The sequence below is a fragment of the Accipiter gentilis genome, chromosome 10 (assembly GCF_929443795.1).
Source record: "Accipiter gentilis chromosome 10, bAccGen1.1, whole genome shotgun sequence".
NCBI lineage: Eukaryota > Metazoa > Chordata > Aves > Accipitriformes > Accipitridae > Astur > Astur gentilis.
In genome coordinates this window covers 33,344,623-33,368,447 of record NC_064889.1, presented here as the reverse complement: position 1 = coordinate 33,368,447, position 23,825 = coordinate 33,344,623, and the positions used below count along the sequence as shown (strand labels likewise).

The 23,825-nt window shown below is 46.2% G+C and overlaps 1 protein-coding gene and 1 long non-coding RNA gene across 2 annotated transcripts; one reads left to right on the top strand and one right to left on the bottom strand.

Annotated features, from left to right (window-relative positions):
- The first annotated feature begins 4,247 nt into the window (after positions 1–4,247).
- On the top strand, positions 4,248–19,513 carry SLC16A5 (solute carrier family 16 member 5). The gene is made up of 4 exons (XM_049813380.1): positions 4,248–4,890; positions 15,606–15,749; positions 16,764–17,630; positions 19,272–19,513. The coding sequence occupies exons 1-4, from the start codon at positions 4,671–4,673 to the stop codon at positions 19,511–19,513; spliced, it is 1,473 nt and encodes a 490-aa protein (XP_049669337.1). The 5' UTR covers positions 4,248–4,670.
- On the bottom strand, positions 17,339–23,518 carry LOC126044103 (uncharacterized). Its single transcript, XR_007507571.1, has 5 exons — positions 22,849–23,518; positions 21,779–21,979; positions 19,217–19,372; positions 17,524–17,653; positions 17,339–17,425 (listed from the first exon to the last, which is right to left on the bottom strand). It is a non-coding gene; the product is annotated as an uncharacterized LOC126044103 (long non-coding RNA).
- Positions 23,519–23,825: the final 307 nt, after the last annotated feature.

Below are 23,825 nucleotides of genomic sequence, written 5' to 3'. Positions count from 1 at the left end.
ACCTTCACAAATGCAGGAAATTGCTGAAATAAAAGCACCAGCAGCTTCCACATATCCTCAATAACCTCAGCCAGGTTCCTATCAAAGACCTCAGTCCGTTTGGGTAGTCCTGTGTCAGCGTTGGTCCCCGTCTCTGTCCCGCTCCCAAGGCAGCACAAACCCACAGCACAAGGCAACGTGACAGGTCAGGGCGTCACACAGCACGAGCCAGACCCACTTCCAGCGTGAATTTACACAAGAACATCTTTTGCAAACTCATCTCCGGAGCCAGCCCCATTGCCTTGGGAAGAGCTGTCCTCCCTGGCACCGACCTCCCTGCCTACTGCACAAAGCACAGGCTCTGGGAAAGCCACAGGCAGCGACTGCGGAGGGGGATGGCAGCAGTCAGGAGGGCAAGGGCCAGCTTGCACACCAACCATTTGCAATCACCCACCAGCTGGAGATTTGCCATCAGGTTAAAGAGCAGGGACAAGCCACATCTTGCTGGATTCCTGCAAGCTGATGGGAGCTGTCAGTGCATGCTCTGGTGCCAGCTGCCTCCTCATCCCCCATTTCCCATCTTCACACCAAGCAGTGTTATCCCCAGTACTGGCTAATGGTCATTAAACCTGGTCCCAAAAGTGGGATTTCTCACCTGGTGTTACACCCACATTCTTGGTGACTAATGTGCACAAAACAGCCAGGCAGATCCAAAGTCAACCCAGGAGGCAGAAAACAGTGGTGAGACAGATCAAAGATCAATCTAGGCAAGGAGCTGGGCTTAAGTGTAGCTGGGGGAAAAAATGGGGTGGAGGGTGTGTGAGAAGAGGCCCCAGATGAGGCTGGTCAGGCTAATTAAGACCTATTAGTGTAGGCAGGACCCTGCTGCCCTTTGCAGGGGAAGGACATGGGAGCAATGCAATGGGAACTGCTTGGGAAACTCATGATAAACCAGCACTTCCCCCATCCTTGGCACAGTCCCATTTTCTCAGCACCCGCAGAGCTGGTCTGTAGGGGTTTTGCCAGGATTGTTCAGATCCTGTCCGTGCCTCAGTCTCAGGCCAGGAATCTGTTTTCAGGTGCTCTGAGAGCTCAGTTTTTGCTGGGTCTGTCTGGGTTCAAGAGAAGAATCAGAGCAGGAGTTTAATTTGGGACTGAACCTGGAGCAGGAATAGCTCCCTGCCCTGAACTGCTCTGCAATCTCACAGCTGAAATGTCACTTAGTTTTCCTTTTTTTTAAAACAAACAAACAACCCCTCCCCACTTCCTCTGTGAGATTCCATCTGTTGGATGATTTGCTAATCTGGATCTCTGGAACAAATTCAACTAGTCTTTCTCAAAAACAATTTGCAAGCTCTGAAGCATTTGCACTTTGGTTTCCAGGCAAATGGTCTGCCCCAAAACTGCCGCTGAGGCTCCTGAGCTTGGGACTGGCTTACAGAGCCGTAACATGCCAGTAAGGACATGCACAAGAGCCAGGGACCTGCAGCCACCTCCATCGTGCCCTAGGCACAGCCTGTCCCTTAAGGGCTGCAAGCGACTGCTGACAAGTGACATCCCGCAGATGCAAGCCTGTAGTGTTGGGCCAGGCTGTGCCACTTGGGCCAATGCTTTAATCAAAGCTAGATCTGGATTCTCTGCCGTCAACTTTCTGGGTGACCTTGGAAAAGTCAGCTGGGATGTAATACAGCCTACCTGGGAGAGGATGGCAAAGCAAGCCAAGATCTCAGGATGAAAAGGCACTTAAAAAGTCACTTATAAAGGTATTTACCAAGAGAAGTGTTTGACTTTCCTACCCCCAACAGACACTGAGTACTGAGTGACCCCAAAAAACAGTTTACCACCCTCCTCAGCTTACAGTAAACATCTCATTTCTGTGCATGCAGTTTATTTTACACATTCATAAAATACATGTCCAGCCCACACAGGGCTGAGCTGGGGCGGCAGGAGGATGCTGCTGCAAGCCACGCAGCAGGATACAGAGACCTAATGTACCACGAACAAGAAACTTTGTTCTCCATTTCCATCCCTGCTGCCAAGCCACAGGCATCGCCTGGTCTCTGAACGCTGCTCTAAGCCCCATTGCTGGGGGCAGCGGTTCTGCCTCCCCCCCAGCCACACTCCTGACTTCCCTGCTGGGTCTCCCTCCTGAGCAGCTGTAGGGGAGAAGTGGACTGCTCTTCTCACCCCAGAGGTATCTACCAGCTGTAAGCTTTTACTGAGGACAAGATACAGAGATCATCATCATCATTTGCAGGCTAAATATAAACCTCTTTCTAGGAGGTGAGCTACATAAATGCCCCAGGCCCTTGTGTTTCTCAGCATAAAGGGCTGCCTGCCCTTACAGGGAGCAGCCAGCAACCTTCATGCCAGCAGCTGCTTGTCCCCCATTACAGCTGAGGGAAACTGAGGCACAGAAGCAGCAGGGAGAATCACTGTGAGCACTCCTGGTCTGCTGCCATGAACAACTACTAGGGCTGTTCCATCACAACTAGGAAAATCCAAGAAGGCTTGAATGCTGGTGTCCTGGGGGTCACTGAAGAAGAAGAAGAAGAAAATGCTTGGACCCGAACAAGAGAGAATTAGCTCACCAGGGAAGACAGTGACTGGCAGAGAGTGGCTGGAAAGAAAGACTGAAACCATCCAGGGCACCCATGTGTCCCCGGGCATTGCACCAGCTGGTAGAGGGAAGCACCTTTGCACCGGTTCATCTGCTCCCAACAAAAGCACGCTATTTGCAGTAGGCACCCAGGTGTGGCTATTGCTATGAACTTCAATCCTATTCCCAACACTATCAGCACAAGATGATCACATGCATGTGAAAATCTGCCTGTGTTTCGCAGATGTCCCTGGTCTCATGTTCACTGCTCAACACCAGGAGCAGGTTGCCTGAGAACATCAAGCCCATAGGAGCACGAAAACACACACTAGCCCTCCACGTTTGCACCGTCCATCCTATCTGGTTACCATGGGAAGGGTTAAACCAAGGTTTCGTGGCAGTGCTGTTGTTCAGTATGGCACAGCCGGGTAAGCCAGTGCTGGAACAAACTTGTTCCTTTACCTTTATGCAAGCAGAATGCAGCAAGGAGGCCACGCAGCACTTGGCAGCACATCTCCACGGTCCTTGCAGCGACCGTGCAGGTCAGGCTGCCCAGGGGAAAAGGTGTCCTGCAGCCAGGGGCAGAAAGTGGATGAAAGCCACAGCATCTGCAGCCCCACCGGAGAGTCCTCCCCAGTGAGCAGGCACACAGGGAAATGTGAGGGGACCCAGAAATCTGCTAGACAAATCAAGACTTGGACAGAGCAGCTGGGAACAGAAAGGAGCTATGCTTCTGCCTTTTTTTGCAGGTTTGCTGTTGCCGGGGAGAGGTTTTAGGCTGTCATCCAGCTAATTCACACCAGAGAGACAAGCACTTGAATTAGTTGCATTATCTGCACCCAGCTAAAGCGGACAAAGGATTAAAGTGTGCTGAGCACCACCACCGTGATTTGCATCTCACAGCCCCTTCCCACAGGCCCCCTCTGCTCCTGGCCTTTTTTTTTTTTCGGCTGTGAGCCAGCCAGCTTAAGAGCCCTGTTTGCAGAAGTGATGCCTAGGTTAATATTGCAAAAGACTTCATCAAAGCTTTTAGTCGCTACTGAAGCAGAAGTATCTAACCGTGGGCCATGAGCTGACCGGGCTGCGCACACAGCGGATGAGCCACCCACGCCGCGCACGCAGCCACGTGCTTGCTACCCTTCGTTTGACCAATTCTGGTCTCAGCCTGAGGTATGAAACTCACTTTCTGCCACCATGGCATATTTGAAATAATGAGCAAAATCAAACTATTATTCATTTTTAGAGCTGCACACAAAATTCAAATATAGCTATTGTTTTAGGGAAAAAACACTATTTGAGTGCTAAATAAATATTGCACTGTGCAGTGACCTTATGGGCACTTTTTTTGAGCTCATCCTGCTGGCAAAGATTTTTTTTTTATATACATGTTTATTCATGTGGAGAGGATGGGGAATGCTGTTACTATATGTTTTGTGCTGCCGGTCTTGAAGTCAAAACTGGGATCTCTCAGAAGAAGCTCTAAACAGAGGTAAAGCAAAAGCCTAGCTGCAATCACTGGATCCTAATTAATTACCGGCTTTAAAAAAGTTTTTTCAGCACTAGCACTTTGTAAGTAGGTGCAGTTTTCCTGAAAGTTTCACACTGAGCTCTGCTGCAACACACAAGCTTTATATGTTTCTATTTTTCTTGGCATTTGCAGAGTTTTTCCTTCTCAGCACGAGGACTGAGTGACCTTAGCAATTGCCAGCAAGGGGACTCCATATGATGAAAGCAGGTGAAAGGGAAAATAAGGGCGGGAACTAGGTAAGGCCAATTCATACCTCAGAGGAGGTGTGGTCCTGCTCTGTACCTGGCTGTGGTCACAGTCTTGTGAAATATAAAAGGGGAAGGCAGTTGTTTCTCAAGCAATCTGTTGGCAGGATCCTGTAGCAAGAAGGAACGGAGGTGCTAGAAGAAATGCAGAGCAGGAAGTCTAGAGTGTCAGCTGCAAAAGGTGTGGGACACAGTGGTGCCTCTGAGCCTTGGGAATACCATCAGCTCTTCTCTGTAGGTCGGTTCACTGGGCTGAAGGTTGCATGGTAGCTGCACTCCCTTCCCCAGCAGCCTGGCTTAGGAGGAGAAAGAAGCCATCATGTCCCAAGGAGGAGCAGCAGCATGCATAGCTGCCAAGCCCCAGGACCGGGGATGGGCATGGATGGTTCTGCTCGCCGCAGTGCTGCTACAGGGGCTGACGCTGGGCTTCCCCTCCTGCATCGGTATCTTCTTCACGGACCTCCAGCGTGAGTTCCAGGCCAGCAATAGCGAGACGTCGTGGTTCCCGTCCATCATGGTGGCCGTTCTGTACGGAGGTGGTAAGTAACAGCTGCAGGGAATGCCCTCCACCACCTTCTGCGGTCGTGTTGCTGATGAGGGGCTGTAATAAGGGCACTTTTCATATTTCATTAAGATGGATGGTGGAAGGGACTGAGAAGTCTGAGCAGACTGGCTGGTTGGCAGTGCACAGCATCTCCCAGCCACTTTGACCCATGCCCGCACAGTCCAAAGCTAAGTGTCCACAGACACCAAGATCCCTTTTGCCACTCTAAGAGACAGCCAAGACCCTTGCTCAAAGGAGGTGAATCCCTTTCTCAGCCCAGCTTCTCTAGACCAGTGAGAACTTAATTATTTCCCATAGCAGCTCTTTGAATAAGCTGGCAGGTAGTCCTGGAGCTTGGGTGCTTTCTTGATTCATCTTCTGTCCACGAAGGTGCATCTCCTTCCACCTGCCACATGACAACTGTGTTCTTCATGGCTGAAAAGATGCCAAAAGCCAAGCTCCTCCAGGCTGCTAGCTGAGGCAGAGTGTTAAAAGCAACTCCTTGGGCAGTGGCATGGAGTGCATACCTAAGCAGGCATCAGGGTGGACATGAGCATAGCTGGATTAATGCAGAATGTGGGTCAGGCAGCACTCTCCAGGTGAAGGGGTGTGGTGGGTTGACCCTGGTTGGATGCCAGGTGCCCACCAAAGCTGCTCTATCACTCCCACTCCTCAGCTGGGCAGGGGGGGAGAAAATATAACAAAAGGCTCGTGGGTCAAGACAAGGACAGTTTAATAAAGCGATAGCAAAGGTTGCACGCACGAAAGCAAAGAAAAACAAATGATGTTATTCTCTACTTCCCATCAGCAGGCGATGTCTAGCCGCTTCCCGGGAAGCAGGGCTTCAGTATGTGTAGTGGTTGCTCTGGAAGACAAAAAATGCCCCCCTCCTGTCTCCCTTTACTTAGCTTTTATATCTGAGCTGACGTCATATGGTATGGAATATCTGTTCAGTTAGTTTAGGTCAGCTGTCCTGGTTATGTCCCCTCCCAAGATCTTGCCCTGCCCCAGCCTGCCATTGGGGGGGGGAGGGGGGGGGGCAAAAATGTTGGAGAGACAGCCTTGATGCTGTGCCAGCACTGCTCAGCAGTAGCCAAAACACTGGTGTGTTATCAACACCTTTCTAGCTACTGATGCAGAGCACAGCGCTATGAAGGCTGCTATGGGGAGTATTAACTCCATCTCAGCCAGACCGAATACAATCTCCAACCCTTATTCCATACCATTTGCATCCTGGTCAGGTCCCACATAATTTAATACAGATATCTTCTAACCATACTATTGTATTTAATTCTCATTACTGAAATCCCTTCTTACCAACACTTACAACTGAAACTACATACTTAAACCACTTTTATACCCAACGTACAGATTTATACATTCTTATTAATTACTATCCCCTGTCCTTTAAGAGATAGATATTACATGGGCTTCTTCCACTCCTGCAGATGTTCACACACAGGTTATGACTTGGGCCCCATCCATCAAGATGAGTGGTCAGGACAGGAGAAGCAGTATGTTCGATCGTTGGGCACCAACACCGGCTTGGTTTGGGTCACCGATGCACTTGTCTGGTTCCTTGCGAAGTTCACTCCTCTGCAGTTCAGGTCATTCCTGCTACATTACTTCCTACAACATACAACTCGCATCACAGATTATTTTTTCCCCAAGGTTAAATGTCTTTGAGGCACACACTGGGTCTCCCCATCCTTCCGCATTACCCACCAAGTACACCCAGGTCCCTGAGCAAAGAGAATCCCACGAATGGGTTTGCCTTTTCCCATGAGAGGAGAAATCCACACTGCCTTCCCCAGCCACTTCTCCATGTGCACTACAGGGACCTTATCTCCTCCCACAGTATGTAGGGGTTTTGTTTGGGCAGAACCAGGACGGTTAGCAGATCCTCTGGTGTTAACTAGCCAAGTGGCTTCTGCTAAATTTGAATCCCAATGCTTCCATGTCTCATTGCCTAGCGCTCTCAACATAGTCTTCAACAGTCCATTATATCTCTCAATTTTTCCAGATGCTTGTGGGTGATAGGGTATGTGGTACACCCACTCAATGCCATGTTTCTTTGCCCAGAAGCTTATGAGGTTATTTCGGAAATGAGTCCCATTGCCTGATTCAATTCTTTCTGGGGTACCGTGTCGCCATAAAATTTGCCTTTTGAGGCCTAAGATGGTGTTTTGGGCAGTGGCATGGTTTACAGGATATGTTTCTAGCCAACCAGTAGTTGCTTCCACCATGGTGAGTATGTAGCGCTTGCCTTGGCGTGTTCATGGCAGTGGTCCAATGTAGTCAATTTGCCAGGCCTCACCATATCGAAAGCCCAGCCACCGCCCTCTGTTCCAGGGAAACTTTACTCTGGTGGCTCGTTTGATTGCAGCACATGTTTCACATTCATGAGTGACCTGTGTGATGGCCTCCATGGTCAGGTCCACCCCTCGATCATGAACCCACCTATATGTTGCATCTCTCCCTAGATGTCCCGATGTCTCATGGGCCCATCGAGCTACAAATAGCTCACCCTTACGCTCCCAGTCCAGGTCCACCTGAGCTATTTCTATTTTTGGCAGCCTTGTCTACCTGTTCATTATTTCGATATTCTTCAGTGGCACGGCTTTTGGGCACGTGAGCATCTACATGACGTACCTTTAGAGTCATGTGTTCTACACAGGCAGCAATGTCCTGCCACAATGCTGCTGCCCAGATGGGCTTACTCCTGCGTTGCCAATTGGTTTTCTTCCACTGCTGTAGCCACCCCCATAGGGCATTAGCCACCATCCAGGAGTCAGTATAGTGGTAGAGTACCAGCCACTTTTCTCATTCAGCAACGTCTAGGGCTAGTTGAATGGCTTTCACTTCTGCAAACTGACTTGACTCGCCTTCTCCTTCAGTGGCCTCAACAACTTGTCGTGTGGGACTCCACACAGCTGCTTTCCACTTCTGATGGTTCCCTACCACACAACAGGATCCATCAGTAAACAAAGCATAACACCTTTCGTCTTCTGATAACTCATTATATGGTGGTGCCTCTTGGGCACGAGCCACCTCCTCAGGTGATGCTCCAAAATCTCTGCCTTCTGGCCAGTCCATGATCTCTTCCAGAATTCCTGGGTGGTTAGATTTCCCCAGTCAAGCCCATTGCGTGATCAATGCTATCCACTTACTCCATGTAGTGCTGGTTGCATGATGTGTAGAGGGGATGTTTCCTTTGAACATCCAGTGTAGCATGGGCAATTGTGGTGCCAAGAGGAGATATGCTTCTGTACCAACGACTTCTGAAGTGGCTCGAACCCCTTCATATGCTGCTAGTATCTCTTTTTCAGTCAGGGTGTAGTGGGCTTCTGATCCTCGGTACCCCTGGCTCCAAAACCCTCATGGTCGACCTCGGGTTTCTCCTGGTGTTTTCTGCCACAGGCTCCAGGTGAGACCATGCTCCCCAGCTGCAGTGTAGAGTACATTTTGTACATCTGGCCCTGTCTGGACAGGCCCAAGAGCTACTGCACGAGCTATTTCCTGTCTGATACGCTCAAAGGCTTGTTGTTGTTCAGGGCCCCATTCAAAATAGTTCTTTTTCCGCATTACTCGATAGAGAGGGCTCACAAGCCGACTATAACCTGGAATATGCATTCTCCAGAACCCCACAAGGCCTAGGAAAGCTTGTGTTTCTTTCTTGTCAGCTGGTGGAGACATAGCTGCTATCTTGTTAACCACATCCATAGGGACATGACAGCGTCCATCCTGCCATTTTATTCCCAAGAGCTGAATCTCCTGTGCAGGTCCCTTGACCTTGCTTTTCTTTATGGCGAAACCAGCTTTCAGAAGAATCTGAATTATTCTTTTTCCCTTCTCAAACACTTCTTCTGCCTCGTTGCCCCACATGATGATGTCATCTATGTATTGTAAATGTTCAGGGGCATTGCCTTGTTCCAGTGCTGTTTGGATTAGTCTGTGACAAATGGTAGGGCTGTGCTTCCACCCCTGGGGCAGTCGATTCCAGGTATATTGGACACCTCTCCATGTGAAAGCAAACTGTGGCCTGCACTCTGCTGCCAAAGGAATGGAGAAAAACGCATTGGCAATATCAATTGTAGCATACCACGTGGCTGCCTTTGATGCCAGTTGATATTGGAACTCTAACATGTCTGGTACAGCAGCACTCAGTGGCGGTGTCGCTTCATTCAGGCCGCGATAATCTACTGTTAACCTCCATCCTCCATCAGACTTTTGCACTGGCCATATAGGACTATTAAAAGGTCAATAAGTCTTGCTGATGACTCCTTGGCTCTCTAGGTGATGAGTCAGCTCATGGATGGGAGCCAGGGAGTCTCGGTTTGTCCGATATTGCCGACGGTGCACCATCCTGGTAGCGATTGGCACCTGCTGTTCTTCAACTTGCAGCAATCCTACAATGAAGGGATCTTCCGAGAGGCCAGGCTGGGTAGATAGCTGTTTGATCTTCTCTGCATTTACAGTGGCTACACCAAAAGCCCACCGGTGACCCTTTGGGTCCTTGAAGTACCCTCTCTTGAGGTAGTCTATGCCAAGGATACAAGGGGCCTCTGGGCCGGTCACAATGGGGTGCTTTTCCCACTTGTCCCCTGTCAAGCTCACGTCAGCCTCCAATATAGTCAATTCTTGGCATCCCCCTGTCACTCCAGAGATCCAGATGGGTTCTGTGCCCCTGTATCCTGATGGCACCAGCGTACACTGTGCATCAGTGTCTACCAAAGCCTTATACTTCTGTGGGTCTGATGTGCCAGGCCATCGAATCTACACAGTCCAGTATATCCGGTTATCCCTTTCCTCCTCCTGGCCGAAGGCAGGGACCCTCTATTGCTGTTCCTCATCACAGTATTCAGTCTGATCCTTGCGGTGCCAGACCAGAAGTCCCCTCACCAGAATCAGTGGAGGTGGTTTCAGTTCGTCTATGCCTGGAGGATCGCTGATTGCTTTCTTGGGCCTCTACAGCAACTACACTGACAGCCTTCTTCTTGGGTGACCCCTTAATAACAGCTGTCTTCCCTCTCAGTTCACGTACGCGGGCTTCCAGCTTAAAGGTGGGTTCACCATCCCACTTCCTCATGTCCTCCCCTTGGTCACGCAGGAAGAACCAGAGTGTACCATGTGGCATACGCCTTGGGCTCCCTTTCCCTCTAACCAGGGCAGGAGAGGACTGATTTCTTGGAGCATCCCTAACAGCCAAGGCACTGTCCTGTAGGGATGAGGAGACACAGAGATTTTCCTCAAAGTTTTGGAGCCAAGACGACACTTTCTCCACAGTTGGTGTTTCCATACGTAGACAATACATTGCTGCCAAGCTGTTAGAATATGACGCTGGGGCACCTTGAATCACCTTTCGCCACATGGCCCGTGTGCACAGGACATCCTCTGGATCTTTGGAGACTTCCTCATCATCTAGATCACTGTAGATGACTTCCACCACTGCTAACTCTCTCAGGTGCTGGATACCTTCATCTGCGGTAGTCCACTTTTCTGAGGAATTGACAAGATCTTTGTTGAATGGATATCTTGCCCTTACACTTGAGAGGAGCTGGCTCCAGAAACTGCAAATTGCTGCCTCTTTTCCAATTCCTCTTTCAATTCCCTGGTTTCTAGCAAGGGATCCCAGCTGTTGGGCTTCCTTGCCTTCCAGTTGCTGACTATGAGCCCTGTTATCCCAGCATCGGAGCAGCCAGGCAGCAATCCGCTCACCTGGCTGGTGGCTGTAATCTTTCCGCAAGTCCCGAAGTTCTGAGGACGTCAGGGACCGGTTAGTTTCCGCTTCCTGTTTAAGTTCCCTCACTCCTTCCTCCAATTTCTTTATCGAAGGACCAGCTTCTAGATCAAGCCTTTCCTCTTCTTCTTCTTCCCTCACTAATCGATGGTATGGACCTGTTGATCTCCTTGTCCACTGTTTCCTTTTCACTATTGGGACAACTACTGTAGTTGTTGTTGTTTGGGTCCCTATCTCGAGCATGGTGTCCTCAGATGCAGTCTGCGTCCCTGCCTCAACCGTGGTCCTCTGAGAGTGTTGAACTATGGCTCGGTAGGCATAGGCCAGGCCCCAGTACAGTGCGAGAAGCTGCTGGTTTACATTGGAATAGGCAAGGCACCCTTGTATCAGGTGGTGCGTCAGTTTGCCAGGGTTACTTGCCTGTCGGGGTGTAAGGTCCCAGATTATGGGAGGTGATAACCATCCTAGGAATCTGCCCAAATCCTTCCATATACCCTGCCACCAAGGGACCGGTCGGTTGAAGGCACATTTCAGTATTGCCTCACCTGAAACTTGTCTTCTGTTATACCAGGATGAGACCAGATTCCACAATACCCATAATATGCCACCAGTATTAATTATTAGTATTGACCAGCTCACATAAGGGTGAACAAGGAGCCTGCATAATAAAACCATTCACATCAATGCCTGGTAGGGAGAGGGAGATGTGTTCCCTCATCTCCTCCACAAGATAACTCCCACAACACAGCAAAGCCATCAGTGCCAGGACAAAGCACATAGACATTATTTGTATTAGCGTGTTCCCGCATTCCTTCATTCTCCCCACAAGATAGCTCCCACAGCACAACAAAGCCATCAGTGCCAGGACAAAGCACACAGCCATTATTTGCATTACCATGTTCCCAAACGCAGCAAGATAGAGGCAAGCAAACAGCCAACAAGCTCCGTGACCTGCACAGGAGCTTGCCACTTAATAACTAGCTATAGAACGCTTAATGCAAAACTGCCGTTGTCGTGCCCCACATTGGGCGCCAAAAAGGACTGTGGTGGGTTGACCCTCGTTGGATGCCAGGTGCCCACCAAAGCTGCTCTATCACTCCCACTCCTCAGCTGGACAGGGGGGGAGAAAATATAACAAAAGGCTCGTGGGTCAAGACAAGGACAGTTTAATAAAGTGATAGCAAAGGTTGCACGCGCGAAAGCAAAGAAAAACAAATGATGTTATTCTCTACTTCCCATCAGCAGGCGATGTCTAGCCGCTTCCCAGGAAGCAGGGCTTCAGTATGTGTAGTGGTTGCTCTGGAAGACAAAAATGCCCCCTGGTTATGTCCCCTCCCAAGATCTTGCCCTGCCCCAGCCTGCCATTGAGGGGGGGGCAAAAATGTTGGAGAGGCAGCCTTGATGCTGTGCCAGCACTGCTCAGCAGTAGCCAAAACACTGGTGTGTTATCAACACCTTTCTAGCTACTGATGCAGAGCACAGCGCTATGAGGGCTGCTATGGGGAGTATTAACTCCATCTCAGCCAGACCCAATACAAGGGGGATGGAAGGAGGGTTGTGTTTTGTGGATAGTGGAGTGAATCACTGGTTTTCTCCCCAAAGAAAATGTGGGAGCTGCACAGGACAGGGCCCCCAGATCTTCCACTCAGATGGATATTTCTGCATAGAAGAGAAAAATCCTCAGCAGCTCGAGGACTTCCCAGTGAGCGGTCTGTGTTGCTGCTGACCTCTCCATGTGCAACTCCCATGCTTATTTGATAAACAGACTACCCAAACCCCACCTAGGCAACAGAAGCAAAATATCCAGTGACCCCCACATATCTGAGCTGCTCCCTCAGTTCATACCTATCCCTTTCCAATACTAATGAAAGGTGACACGATAGTTTTAAGGGAAAAAAAAGCAGAGCCCTGAGATATGCTAATGTGAAGGTTGTGGCAGGTTCAGTCTCTCCTGTGCAGGACTTGGCTGACAGCCACCTGACATGGGAGAGAGAGTTTGCACCTTAGCAGAAGCAGTTGGGTCCAGAATTGCGAGGTGCAGATGGAAAGAGACCTCAGGGGAAGCAACTAGGGCAGGAATTATCACTGAAGGTCAGCAGTGTCCTTGGGGCTTTGAATTTGGAAGCTGCTGGGCATTCTCAGTGCTGCCTACCATCCTCTGTGGTCCTGCTGCAGTTAGTGGGAAGAAGCTGAATGGGACCTGGTGGCTCTGGGAAATGGTCTTAGAAGCAGCTCAGCCCCAACATGTCCAGGAAGGACAAGTCTGGCAGTATCTGCAAGAAAATATCAAGTATCCTACCTTCTTTAATAAAGTACTGTTTTGTAGGAGGCCAGAACCACAGTAAAAGGTAATAAAAAGACAGTCAATAAATAGATCCAAAAGTTACAAATTAGACAAGGAAAGAATAGCCTCATGTTAATTATATTCACCAAGAATTTGTCAGGGCATAGCCAGTGAATTACAAGAGAGTTGTTACTTTGCTTGCCAGTTATGTCTCAACTATTGCAGGCTGTTACAGCAGAGGAGTGCTTGTTCTTGCCCCCTAATAGCATAAAATGGGAGTAATGCAACCATAAATCAGGAAGAAAAAAACAACAAAAAAACAGAGATAAAAGACTCCCTCTCAGGCCAAGCATGTATGGCTTTTGCTGTAACTTCTGACCTCCTTTGCAGTCGGCCAGACTCTGTTTGATTCAGGTTCCCCAGTTACATCCATCATCTTGGCACTTAAACCTTTCCCAGAACTGGATTCTGCTATGTCACCAGTGTCTCTTAAAGATGCTTCTCTTTTCTTCTCCTTCATCCTTTTTAATTCAGAGGAACTGAAGGGGAAAAAACCCTCTTGTTGCAAAAATTGGTAAACAGGAAGGGGAATGGACAGAGCAGCCCATTCTGAGAGTGGTCAGTACGGTGAGAAGGTCCCATGCAGGAGCCCTAATCTCAGCTCAGCAGAGCTATGGAAGGAAACAGGGAAAGGCACGGTGCAAACAATAGCTCATAACCTAGTAAGCCAAACATATCTCATTACCCATGCTACGTTCCTAGGTAAAAGTGATTAACGATTATTTTGTTATAAGAATCATTTGAGAGACCTCAGGATCCTATGGCCATCTCCGAAAGGGGAATTCAGGCCCTTACACATTCCTGCTCCTAGATATTCATGCACACGTAACTCTCTGGACTCACACTCATGCAAATGCAGCACTTTTGTTGGTATTATTTTTGCAAAGGAAAGCACAAAAGCCCCAGGCAAGTGAGAAATAATGTCTGAAACCTAGAAAGCAAATTAACAGGAACAAATAATGAAAAACCCTTATAAGTTTTAGAGCCAATCTCATTATTTTGGAGTGTTCAATTTATGACTTCTTGCTACTTGGGTTGGTTAAACAGCAGTACCATCCTTAATGTCTTCAGCAGGAGGAAAAATAATCTAGTCACCAGTTTGCTGACACTTTTTCAAAGACCAGTTGAAGTCTTAGGTGAAAATCTCCCACGCAGATCAAAATACAGACAGCTGCACTCCTAATTTTAATAATGTTCCACTGTTCGCTTGACTATGTGGACATTGATTTAGGTCACAAATATGCCACAGATTATTTTCCCTACTCTGATTGACTCCTAATTCTGAAGCTTACAGTCATTTTGCATTTGCTTATATAACCTTAAGTGTTCAGAAGAGGGGAAAAAATAATAAAACCTGGAAAACCTCGAGAATCCTCAAACAAACAGGAAAAGAAACTCTACCTTCAGATCCTCCTCTGCCAGAGCATGCAGAGATGCCTGTTTCCCACTGATGGTCTGCAGGTCTGAACTAATCTTTTCCTACCTCAAAATGAAGGATGCTAAATGACATTAACGAGCAGGTAATTTAACACAATCTCATAGAATTCACCAAAAAACTATGAAAATTAAAGAATTAATTGACCTTAAGCACACACCTCCATGCCTATTTGTTCATTGCTTTTTCTGATTAAATAACATAACTCTTTCCTAGTAAAGCCTGCCAGCAACGTAGGTACACAATAAAACGTGGGTTTCTGCCCAAGAAGGGCAGAGCCAGGCTCTGACCCATCAGAACCACCCGGGTCTCACTCCCACCTCTGCAGTCTTTGTGCTGGAGGTGTGGGAGTGGGAACTGGTATGTGCACTGTCTGCTCCTAGGCTTATGTCCTCTTGGAAGTGGACACGGTTAAACTTACCCACCCCTGCCCAGGTATGCCAGGACAGGTATGTGCAAAGAGCTGTGCTGACAATAACATCTTATTATTTTCCTGGGAAGATGATGTGCAGGACAGCTGCAAGACTCCACAAGCTGCAGCTTGGATGCTACTGCCTGAAGGTTAGATTGATTCCCATGCAGACATGAATATACTTCTCCAGCCGTTTTCAAATAATCCTCCTCAGTGACGTCTATTTTTCTCCCATTCTTGATCTATTTCAGAGTCAATCTGCCTTCTCTTGCAAGGAATTTCACCTAGGTAGTGGGACACCAAGGGCAATTTAGAAGATTTTGTGGCAGAATATTTGAAAAACACAGTGAAAAGAGAATGGAAATATGCAAACAGAAATATCACCCTGCTTAACATCTCTTACTCAGAGACATAGAAATACAAGTCCTCTGCTTTTTTAAATAATTCCTGGAATTTATATAGTGTGAGAACAGAATTACACTTGAAGGTCCCCCTCGCATTGCAAGAGTTTTAACTAAAATCCATCATAGGGAAGCTTAGAAATCCTAATGACCAGAAACCAAGCAGATCACAGGAGCCTTCCCTTCAGCTAACTAGTTGACCACATGCTTGGGAGGATCAGGGGATGTATTTTCTGTTCCTGGCTCCCCTACTACATTACGCTGCTGGGAAAATTCTCAGGGTGTCTAGACTAAATCATCTGATAATTGCAGCAGTCCAGCAGTTACAAAATATTTCTTTCCTCCCAAACTGCTTCCCTTTTTCCGCTTTGCTTCCAGGGCCCCTCTGCAGCATCTTGGTAAAGCGTTTTGGCTGCAGGTTTGCTGTGATGCTGGGAGGCCTGCTCAGTGGAGCGGGCATGGTGTCCAGCTCCTTCTGCAAGTCCATCAGCCAGCTTTACTTAACAGCTGGCCTCATCACTGGTAAGTACCAAAGAACAGCAGGAAAACCCAGCTGCTGTGCTTGACTTGAAAAATGGGAAATGGTGAGAGTCCCAACTAAGTGCTCACGTTTTTCCATTCATCTGTGAAACAGGATAAATTAAAAGCCTCACAGCACAGCAGGAATTGTATAGCAGCTAGATTTACCCTTCACACCCCTTTAATACACACTTCATCCAGCCAAGCTCACTGGAAAGTGCTTGTATCTGGAAAAAGCTACAGGTCTCCAGAGGGCAAAATGGAGAGCAAAGATGTCTGTTCTTTCTACAGGCTTCTCAACCTTTTGTCTTTGAAGAAGGGAGGTTTTTTCAATCTTGGAAAGTAATGTGTTGGGACAACATCCTTCCAAAGTTCTCTGGGCTTGTATTTCACCACTCCCAATCTGGGGAAATGTATCTTTTTCTAACAAAAGAACATATTGGTTTTCAACAGAAGTAACAGATGGGAACTTTTCCTTTCAAATATTTCTCCTATGTGACTGTTGTTCAACTCTGACTCTTTTCTAACACAGAGAAATTAATTCTTTCAGCCAGGTCACTTTGGGACCAATCCTGTTGGATCTTGCAACCTAAGCTGTGCCCATTGCATAGAGTGAAAAAACAAGTAACTCCCTGAGCCCCGATGAAAGTGTCAGGAAAGCAGCACTGCTTGTTGCATATGGTATAAAAACCAAATTTTTAATGAACAATTCCATAACAATTTTAGGAATGGCAGTGTGCCCCAGACAAATGTCAGCTTAGATCAGTATATTTAGTATACCCAAGAACACAAGTAGTTTAACCAAGAACACGAGTAATTTACAACATCCTTCTTCACCCCCTGTGTGGGGTTTCTGAGTATTAATCACTGGGGGTTGTGCAGCCTGGCAGGTGAGGAAATGCTTCAGTGGCAGATGAAGTCATCTGTGAATATACCCTGGATTTGGGCTCTTTTCACCCTTTAAGACAACACAGAGGGATCATGCACTGTCATTTTCTCTTTTACTCTTACCTTTAGGTCTGGGATCGTGTTTCAGCTTCCAGGCAGGAGTGACTGCGCTGGGCTACTACTTTGTACGGTGGCGAACACTGGCCAATGCCATAGCATCCACTGGTGTCTCTCTCGGTTTCACGCTGTGGCCGCTGCTTTCTCAATACTTGCTGGATGAGATGGGCTGGAGAAACACTTTTCTTATCTTTGGAGGAATACTATTGAACTGTTGTGTTTCTGGAGCCATCATGAGACCAGTTCAGCTTGCATCAGGGTCACTACTACAGTCACCCAAGCCTGGAGAGGGGCCAGAGAGAAGAGCAGAAGAGGCACAGCTCTCCAGTGGAGCCTCTTCTCCCCACCCCGAGCTCCAACAGCAAACCAGAAAGACTGCATGCTTCCAGATGCTGCAGAAGTATCTGGCTTTTGACATCTTCTGTCAAAACAAACGTTACCAGATTTACACTATTGGAGTGACCTGGATGATGATGGGGTTTGCATTACCGCATGTCTACCTTGTGCCTTATGCTATCCAGAATGGGGTGGAGGAACACAGGGCAGCCCTTCTCATCTCTGTTATCGGGTTCATCAACATCTTCATACGCCCTTTGACAGGGCTGCTCTCAGGACACAGAGTCTTCACAGGGAGACGCATCTACCTGTTCAGCCTGGCTGTGCTTCTCTGCGGGCTGAGCAATTTCATTTGTGTCATTTCAGCTGAGTTCAGCGTGCTCATCATCTACTGCATCATCCTCAGTATAGCCATGAGTGGCATCGGGGCACTCACCTTCCAGGTGCTGATGGATGTGGTGGAGATGGACAGGTTCTCAAGTGCTCTAGGGCTCTTCACCATCCTGGAGAGTATCACTCTCCTCATCGGACCCCCTCTCACAGGTGAGAGAAGTTATTAAAGCAGGCTGGGGAAAAATTGGTTGTTTAGACACTGGTGACAAGTGTTTGGGAGCCTAAAGAAAAATAAGGGCATTTCCAAACCCACACAGGCAAGTGAGTTATGCAGAGGGAGCAATATAAAAGGGAGAGTTGGAAAGGAATGATCAGCCCCTTCTCGCAGCTGAAGGAAGGTAATTTCTGCAGCTGCCCAAATGTCACTGCCGCAACACCAGACAGTGAAAAAAGGCAGCTTTGATAGGTATAGGAGTGATGAGACCTTTTTTCAGTGAGAGGGAACTCATAGAGAGGAATTACTGTGGTAGGATCTTGCTGTCTATGAACTCTTTCACTGCTTTGCCAGTTTGCATTGTTTTATCTATGAAGTCTCAAGGAATTGCAAACATCCCATTAAACAAATTAACTGTCATCAGAATTATTACCAGTCTTACATTATTCAAGAGCCTTATAGTAAAAGCTTCTGCTCACTCTTCTTTCTGAGTTCCAGAGTGTATTGATTTTTCTCTGGAGACAAGAAAGGAGCTAGTTATGACCCCAAATCCAATAAATTATTCACAGATTTCACGGTTCACTCCAAATGCCACTAAGTGACCTGTCCAAGATGCACCTGCTCATGCAGTACAGCAGCAAATTCAAAAGATTAACAAGAAATGTGAACCTGAGCATGAATCCTCAATTCAGGCTTTAGTTCTCTTCTCCAGGCAATGAATTGTGTACTATTCAGCAGGAAAATAACGTCTGTTCTAAGCATGGGATGATAACATGTACCATATTTCATGGTATTCCCTGGCATTAGTGTCAGTCACTTTGAGAAAAGTGCAAAAAAAAGGTCTTTTCTTGGACATCTCTAATAGGAGTGGCAGATGGGCAAAACGAGTACAGTAAAAGCAGCACCATTTTTATCTGTAGTCCTAAAATCTGCTAAAGAAAAGTGCACTATGAAAAGAAACATTACCAATCTTTACTGAAGAATACAAGCAAACAAACATCATTCCAGTATTTCCATATAAATAAGCAGCCTACAGAAGGCATTGTATATTTGACCTGAGCATCGCCTTTCCATCTCTAACATTAGTGTTAAATTACTTATTTGATATATCACGCTTCTAAATGTTTTATATTGAGGGCACTTAATGTTAGTCATAATGCTTGTTGTGCTGTGAATTTTCTTCTCCCTGATTACACACTATTAGCAACAAGTTTCAGTTTAGAGACCCTAGCATCAATTTTTGAGAGATTTCCCTATCTATTTGTTCTGTTTTCTGACCTAGGATGTAATAAGGTTACTTATTCCAAAATCCAGTGAGTGGCAGGGGCACAGGGGTCCTCTGCTGGGTAAACAAAACAAATCAGCTGGTTGGGGAAAAGCTACAATTCCCTTTCTGTCCTGATTTTTCTGTGTATTGAGAAATACTTTATACGGAAGCAGAAACATCACCTGAGTGGTGACTACAAAAAAATGAACAACCCCTAGAATCTAGAGAAGAGAACTTAATTCATCTGTGAATGCTTATCTTTTGTATATAGCAGTTTGCTGAACGATTTAGGTTTAACATTTATGTAAATGTCACCTAGTTGCCTTTAGTATGCATCTTCTCTTTGACTAAGCTGTGGTTTCTATTTCAGGTCTCCTGGTAGATGTAACTAGTGATTTCCACTATGTCTTCTACAACTCCAGTTTCTTTCTGATATCAGCTGCATTATTCATGGGGCTCAGCTTCTGCGCTCTGGAAAAAAAAAACAAATTGAAAGAGGATTCAAAAGTACCTTTGGATAATCCCTCCAGATATCAATACAATGAAATGCCAACTGAACCACAGTCTGAAAGTCAATCCCCTCCAGCAGTTGTGTACATCACAAGCATATGAAAAGAAAGAAAAGAAGAAGAAAAAAAAAAAAAGATGAACACAAACAATTATGTGGCCTGTACAAACCTAAGCAAGGCCCAGCACTGATGGCAGATGAGAAAACAAGCATCTGCTTTCCACAACTGTCATCATCGTTCTACCCTACACTTCCACTCTGTGGGGCCGTGTCAGACTCCAAGTGAGAGATCTAGACCACAGGCTGAGCCTAGAACCCAGTGGCAGCCAAAGAGCCGAAGGACAAAGAGAACTGTGCTTTCCTAAAGCAAACCATGGGATAACAGCCATAGTAACCAGCGCTGAGAGACAAAAGCTGTGTCAGTTCAATTGTTTTAAGTCAGTGCCTTTAAGAAGTCACTGGAATTTCACATTTCAGTTGGTAGCACTGAACAATATGTATTAATGGCTATGCACAGTTCTTTCACAGAGAAGTATTATTGCCTCATCTGAACATGCAATTTTGGTGAAGACTAATATGACGTTTCCTGGTTGCTTCCCATGTTGGGGGTGGCAAGACAAACACCACAGGAAGTGCGGTATTATTTTCCACATCTCTAAATATTATATGGAAGCTTCTGCATGGGTTGCAGAACTCAGCCAAGTCTCTAGTGAGAGCAAGTATTTTCTTTGAGGTGTATACATGAGTTCTTCATGCCAAGGACATTTTCAAAGCCTCAAAGGTTCAACTCCAGAGCATCAAGAAGAAAAACCCCCAAACCTTTGAGTGCCTGCTTTGTATAACTAGTGATATCTCAAGTGCTTCTTGATATATCATAAAACAGGATTCATGGCTTGTGTAAATGCACTTCTTTACAGCATTAACTGGGACCCATTGGCGGGGGGGGGGGGGGGGGGCAGCAAGGCAGCAAAGGTGTTACTAGATCTAAGAATAAGTGTATGCATCCTTATACAGGGCCGAATTCAAAGCTACTGTAGTTCCCCTTTGTGTAAATGAATTTAGCTCTTTAGTCTTAGACTCTCAGACTTAATTACACCAGCATTCTCATTATAGAGAAGTTTTCACAAGCATAACTTAGAAAGAAATCTGTGGGGAAAAGTATACAGAGAAAAGCCAGTGTCACTGACTTTCATATCCACACAGCCTTGACTGTAAGTGGTTTTTCTTGCTACACTCCTGGGACTTAACTTGTAAATACTAAGATGATAGCTGCATCAGCCTCTAGCCTCCCTTGGCATCAGCTTGAGTTGCGAACTGTTTATATTCTGTATCATTCCTGATCTGACAGAAGCAGATAATAGCTTACAAAGCACAGCAGACGAAGATTACTCAACACATTAGAACCATCAGAAAGACAGAAGCATAAAATGGAAGTGAAATGGAAGAAGAAACAGCTTTCAACTCAACTCCAGTGCTTATCTTGAGAACTGTCATATCAGATTCCTAGCAACAAAACCACAGTTTTCATTATTGCTGTGGGCTCCCCAGACAAAACAAACAAGCCAAAACAACCCCACTGGATGGAAAACTGACTCCAAGGTCTTCAGACTATAATGGCTTCACAGCTGGCTTTTACAGGGGAAGAGATGTCAGCCCTTCAGAAGGGTTGCTGCTCCCACAGCTCAGTATCTTCTTCAGTACTGCTCTAGGGTTACTGAACCAGCAGGCTTTGCATTTCCTTATCAATCATATACTTCAATAAGAGGACTAGTGGGAGACATATCTAATGTCTCATAACACATGTTTATTAACTTGTGTAATGCTTACATTGTCCATAACTATTAAGTAAACAGGAACTGGTGCTTCTCAGCTTACCAAAACAATTACTGCTGTACTTTCCTAGGAAAAAGACGGGGCTTTCTCCCTCTCAGAAAAAAAACAAAAACCAACAACAACAATGAAAAGGGATTAAGTCCCAAACCTCTTCCAGCTATTGCAAATAAAACAACTAAGCAGCTGAACAGATTACCATTTTTTCTGTGTGTAATTCTTAAATTTTAAATTCTGTTCACCTTTCTACATTCCCTTTCTGTTTTTTTTCCAGAAATATGGGGTCATATTGTCCCAAATCCTCCCACTGCTACAAATGTCCTGGGCAAAACAGGCAAGATATGGTGTAAGCTACAACCCATCAAAATTTATCACAGGAAAACAAAGCTTAGTTGAAGGAGCAATAGAATGCATCTCCTGTGTGGAGCCAACTGCTCTATCTGCAATGCTTTAGCCCTAGCTGGCTCATAAGCAAGGAAATGTATAGTCTAATGAATGCTTGCAAGATACAAGGGAGATAAAAACCCCCAGGTACTCACCAGCTGAAGCTGACACACAGAGATCAGCTCCTCCTACACCATGACAAAGAAATCTGTTTTGACTATTTCTTAGCTGTGCACAGCAGTCCAAGATAATTTAGGACGGAAAGTTAGGAGAGTGCTTTATAGAACTGCTTTTTGATGCTCCCAGACTCAACACCAGGGTCACTAGGACTTACTTGCAGAGGCAGAGGGATGTTTCTGGGAAGAAAAACAATGAAGTCACGAATCCATTATTTTAACATTTCTCCATTTGTTGACTAAAAACTTCCTAACAGCCTTATAGAATTTAAGCTGCCTGAAAACAGCGTTGTCTCCCCCAGTTACTTTGCACAGACCCTTTAGAAGTAATCCACAACCCACAGGTTGGAAACAAATTTCAGAAAGAGAAGAGGTAACGTTTTCAGTTGCGTTCCCACAGGTAAGTAAGATGTCTGAGCTCCCATAATAGAGAAAACTACCCCCCTCCTCCCCTGTTCCACAGCTGTCTTCTCCCACCTCTTTTCAACCTGAACTCCAAGCTGCCTTGAGCAGGAGCTTTGTAAAGCATAATTGAAGGGACCATGCATACTGAGCATGCTACAGGATAATAAATACTCCGCCCGCCTCAGAGCTATCATACAGGAGCAGTAATACTCAGTCCTTAAGGATCTTGAGGCCCAGAAGAAAAATAAAGCAATAAAAGTTCCTTTCATTAGTTTAAGGTCGTCCCATTACACAAGATAACCACCCCCACCCCCAAAGCAGGTTTTTTTTTAACACCTACAGACAGTAAAATAACCCTGGCTTTAATTATGGACAAACACTAATACCTCAGCCAGGTTACAAACCTCTGAGAACCAGCACAGCAACAAAAATTGACCAGAAATAAATGTCCATTTAAAATATCATTAACCTTGCAAGGTAAGCATTTTTGCAACAAGCACCTTTCCTTACTGCAATGAAACATTCACCAGGGAGCTAACACTGAAATATTGCAAGATCATGACCTTAAAAGCCTTAGAGACTGTGCCAATGTAATTCTTCAAAAAGTTTAATAAAAACCCAAAGAAAGGTCACAGTAAACTTACACACTCTAGAACACCTCAGAAGTGCAAAGTCACTGAAATTAAGAGCTTGGCATGCTGCTTGCAGACCTGGCTAGTAACTGCAAGAAAAGAAACGTAAGTGCTAGAAATGAAACTTCACTGAATTCTAACTTTGGTGTGCTACCTATATCACTAGACTAGCCCCTGGAGCTGTGAATACCCCAGCTATACTAGCCCATTCTGTGCTAACTATTCTGGCAAACAGCAAGTGTTTGGAGAGTTAAGACAATTAAACAATATAGCCAATATTGGGTGAGTAAACAGCCAACTCTGCCTACTGCCAAGTGATCTTTCTGGATGAACAGGACAAACTCCCTGCAGTAAGTCAGCACAAAGACAACAAGCACCCAGCTGGTAACAAAGCAGGTCGTGTAATCAGTACTAGCACGGTCTGTAACTCCTGCAGAAAATCTCTGAGGACTACAAAACCAGGGGATATTACCAAATTCTCCTCCAGGAGGCAGCTCCAACAAAACAAATTAAATGTAAAATTTTTCTCACATCTCTTAACCAGCTTTGATTAAACTCAATGCAAGACAAAGGCTAGAAAGAGCACAGCTCACAGTTCCCAGGAAGACAAGTACAGCTGTTCCTCTTCTCCTGGCTACTTCTTGCCACACACTGAATAGTGTGACCTGGAGATGCATCACCTGAAACTCTGCCAGCACAGACACCAGACTTTTCAAAACACCACTGTCTATGAAACCACTCCAGGGGACAAAGTTCCTACTGCTGCTGTGCATGCAAAATTATACTGACTGATCACAAATGTAGTACTTGCAAACATAAGTCATTATATTTTACCTCTTTAAATACTGGGTTTCACCCCTTATTAGTCAATCCAAATATCTTTAATCACTTCTCTTTGTATTGACTAGTTCCTCTGTTTGCTTTCTCTTCTCCCACTTTCTCACATTAGTCATTCACTTTCTATGTAATGACAAATGTGACTTAAAAGC

Coding starts and splice junctions, on each gene's coding strand:
- SLC16A5 (XM_049813380.1), top strand. CDS start 4,671: ATGTCCCAAGGAGGAGCAGCAGCATGCATAGCTGCCAAGCCCCAGGAC. Junction 4,891..15,605: donor GGCCGTTCTGTACGGAGGTG/GTAAGTAACAGC, acceptor CTTTGCTTCCAG/GGCCCCTCTGCAGCATCTTG. Junction 15,750..16,763: donor AACAGCTGGCCTCATCACTG/GTAAGTACCAAA, acceptor TCTTACCTTTAG/GTCTGGGATCGTGTTTCAGC.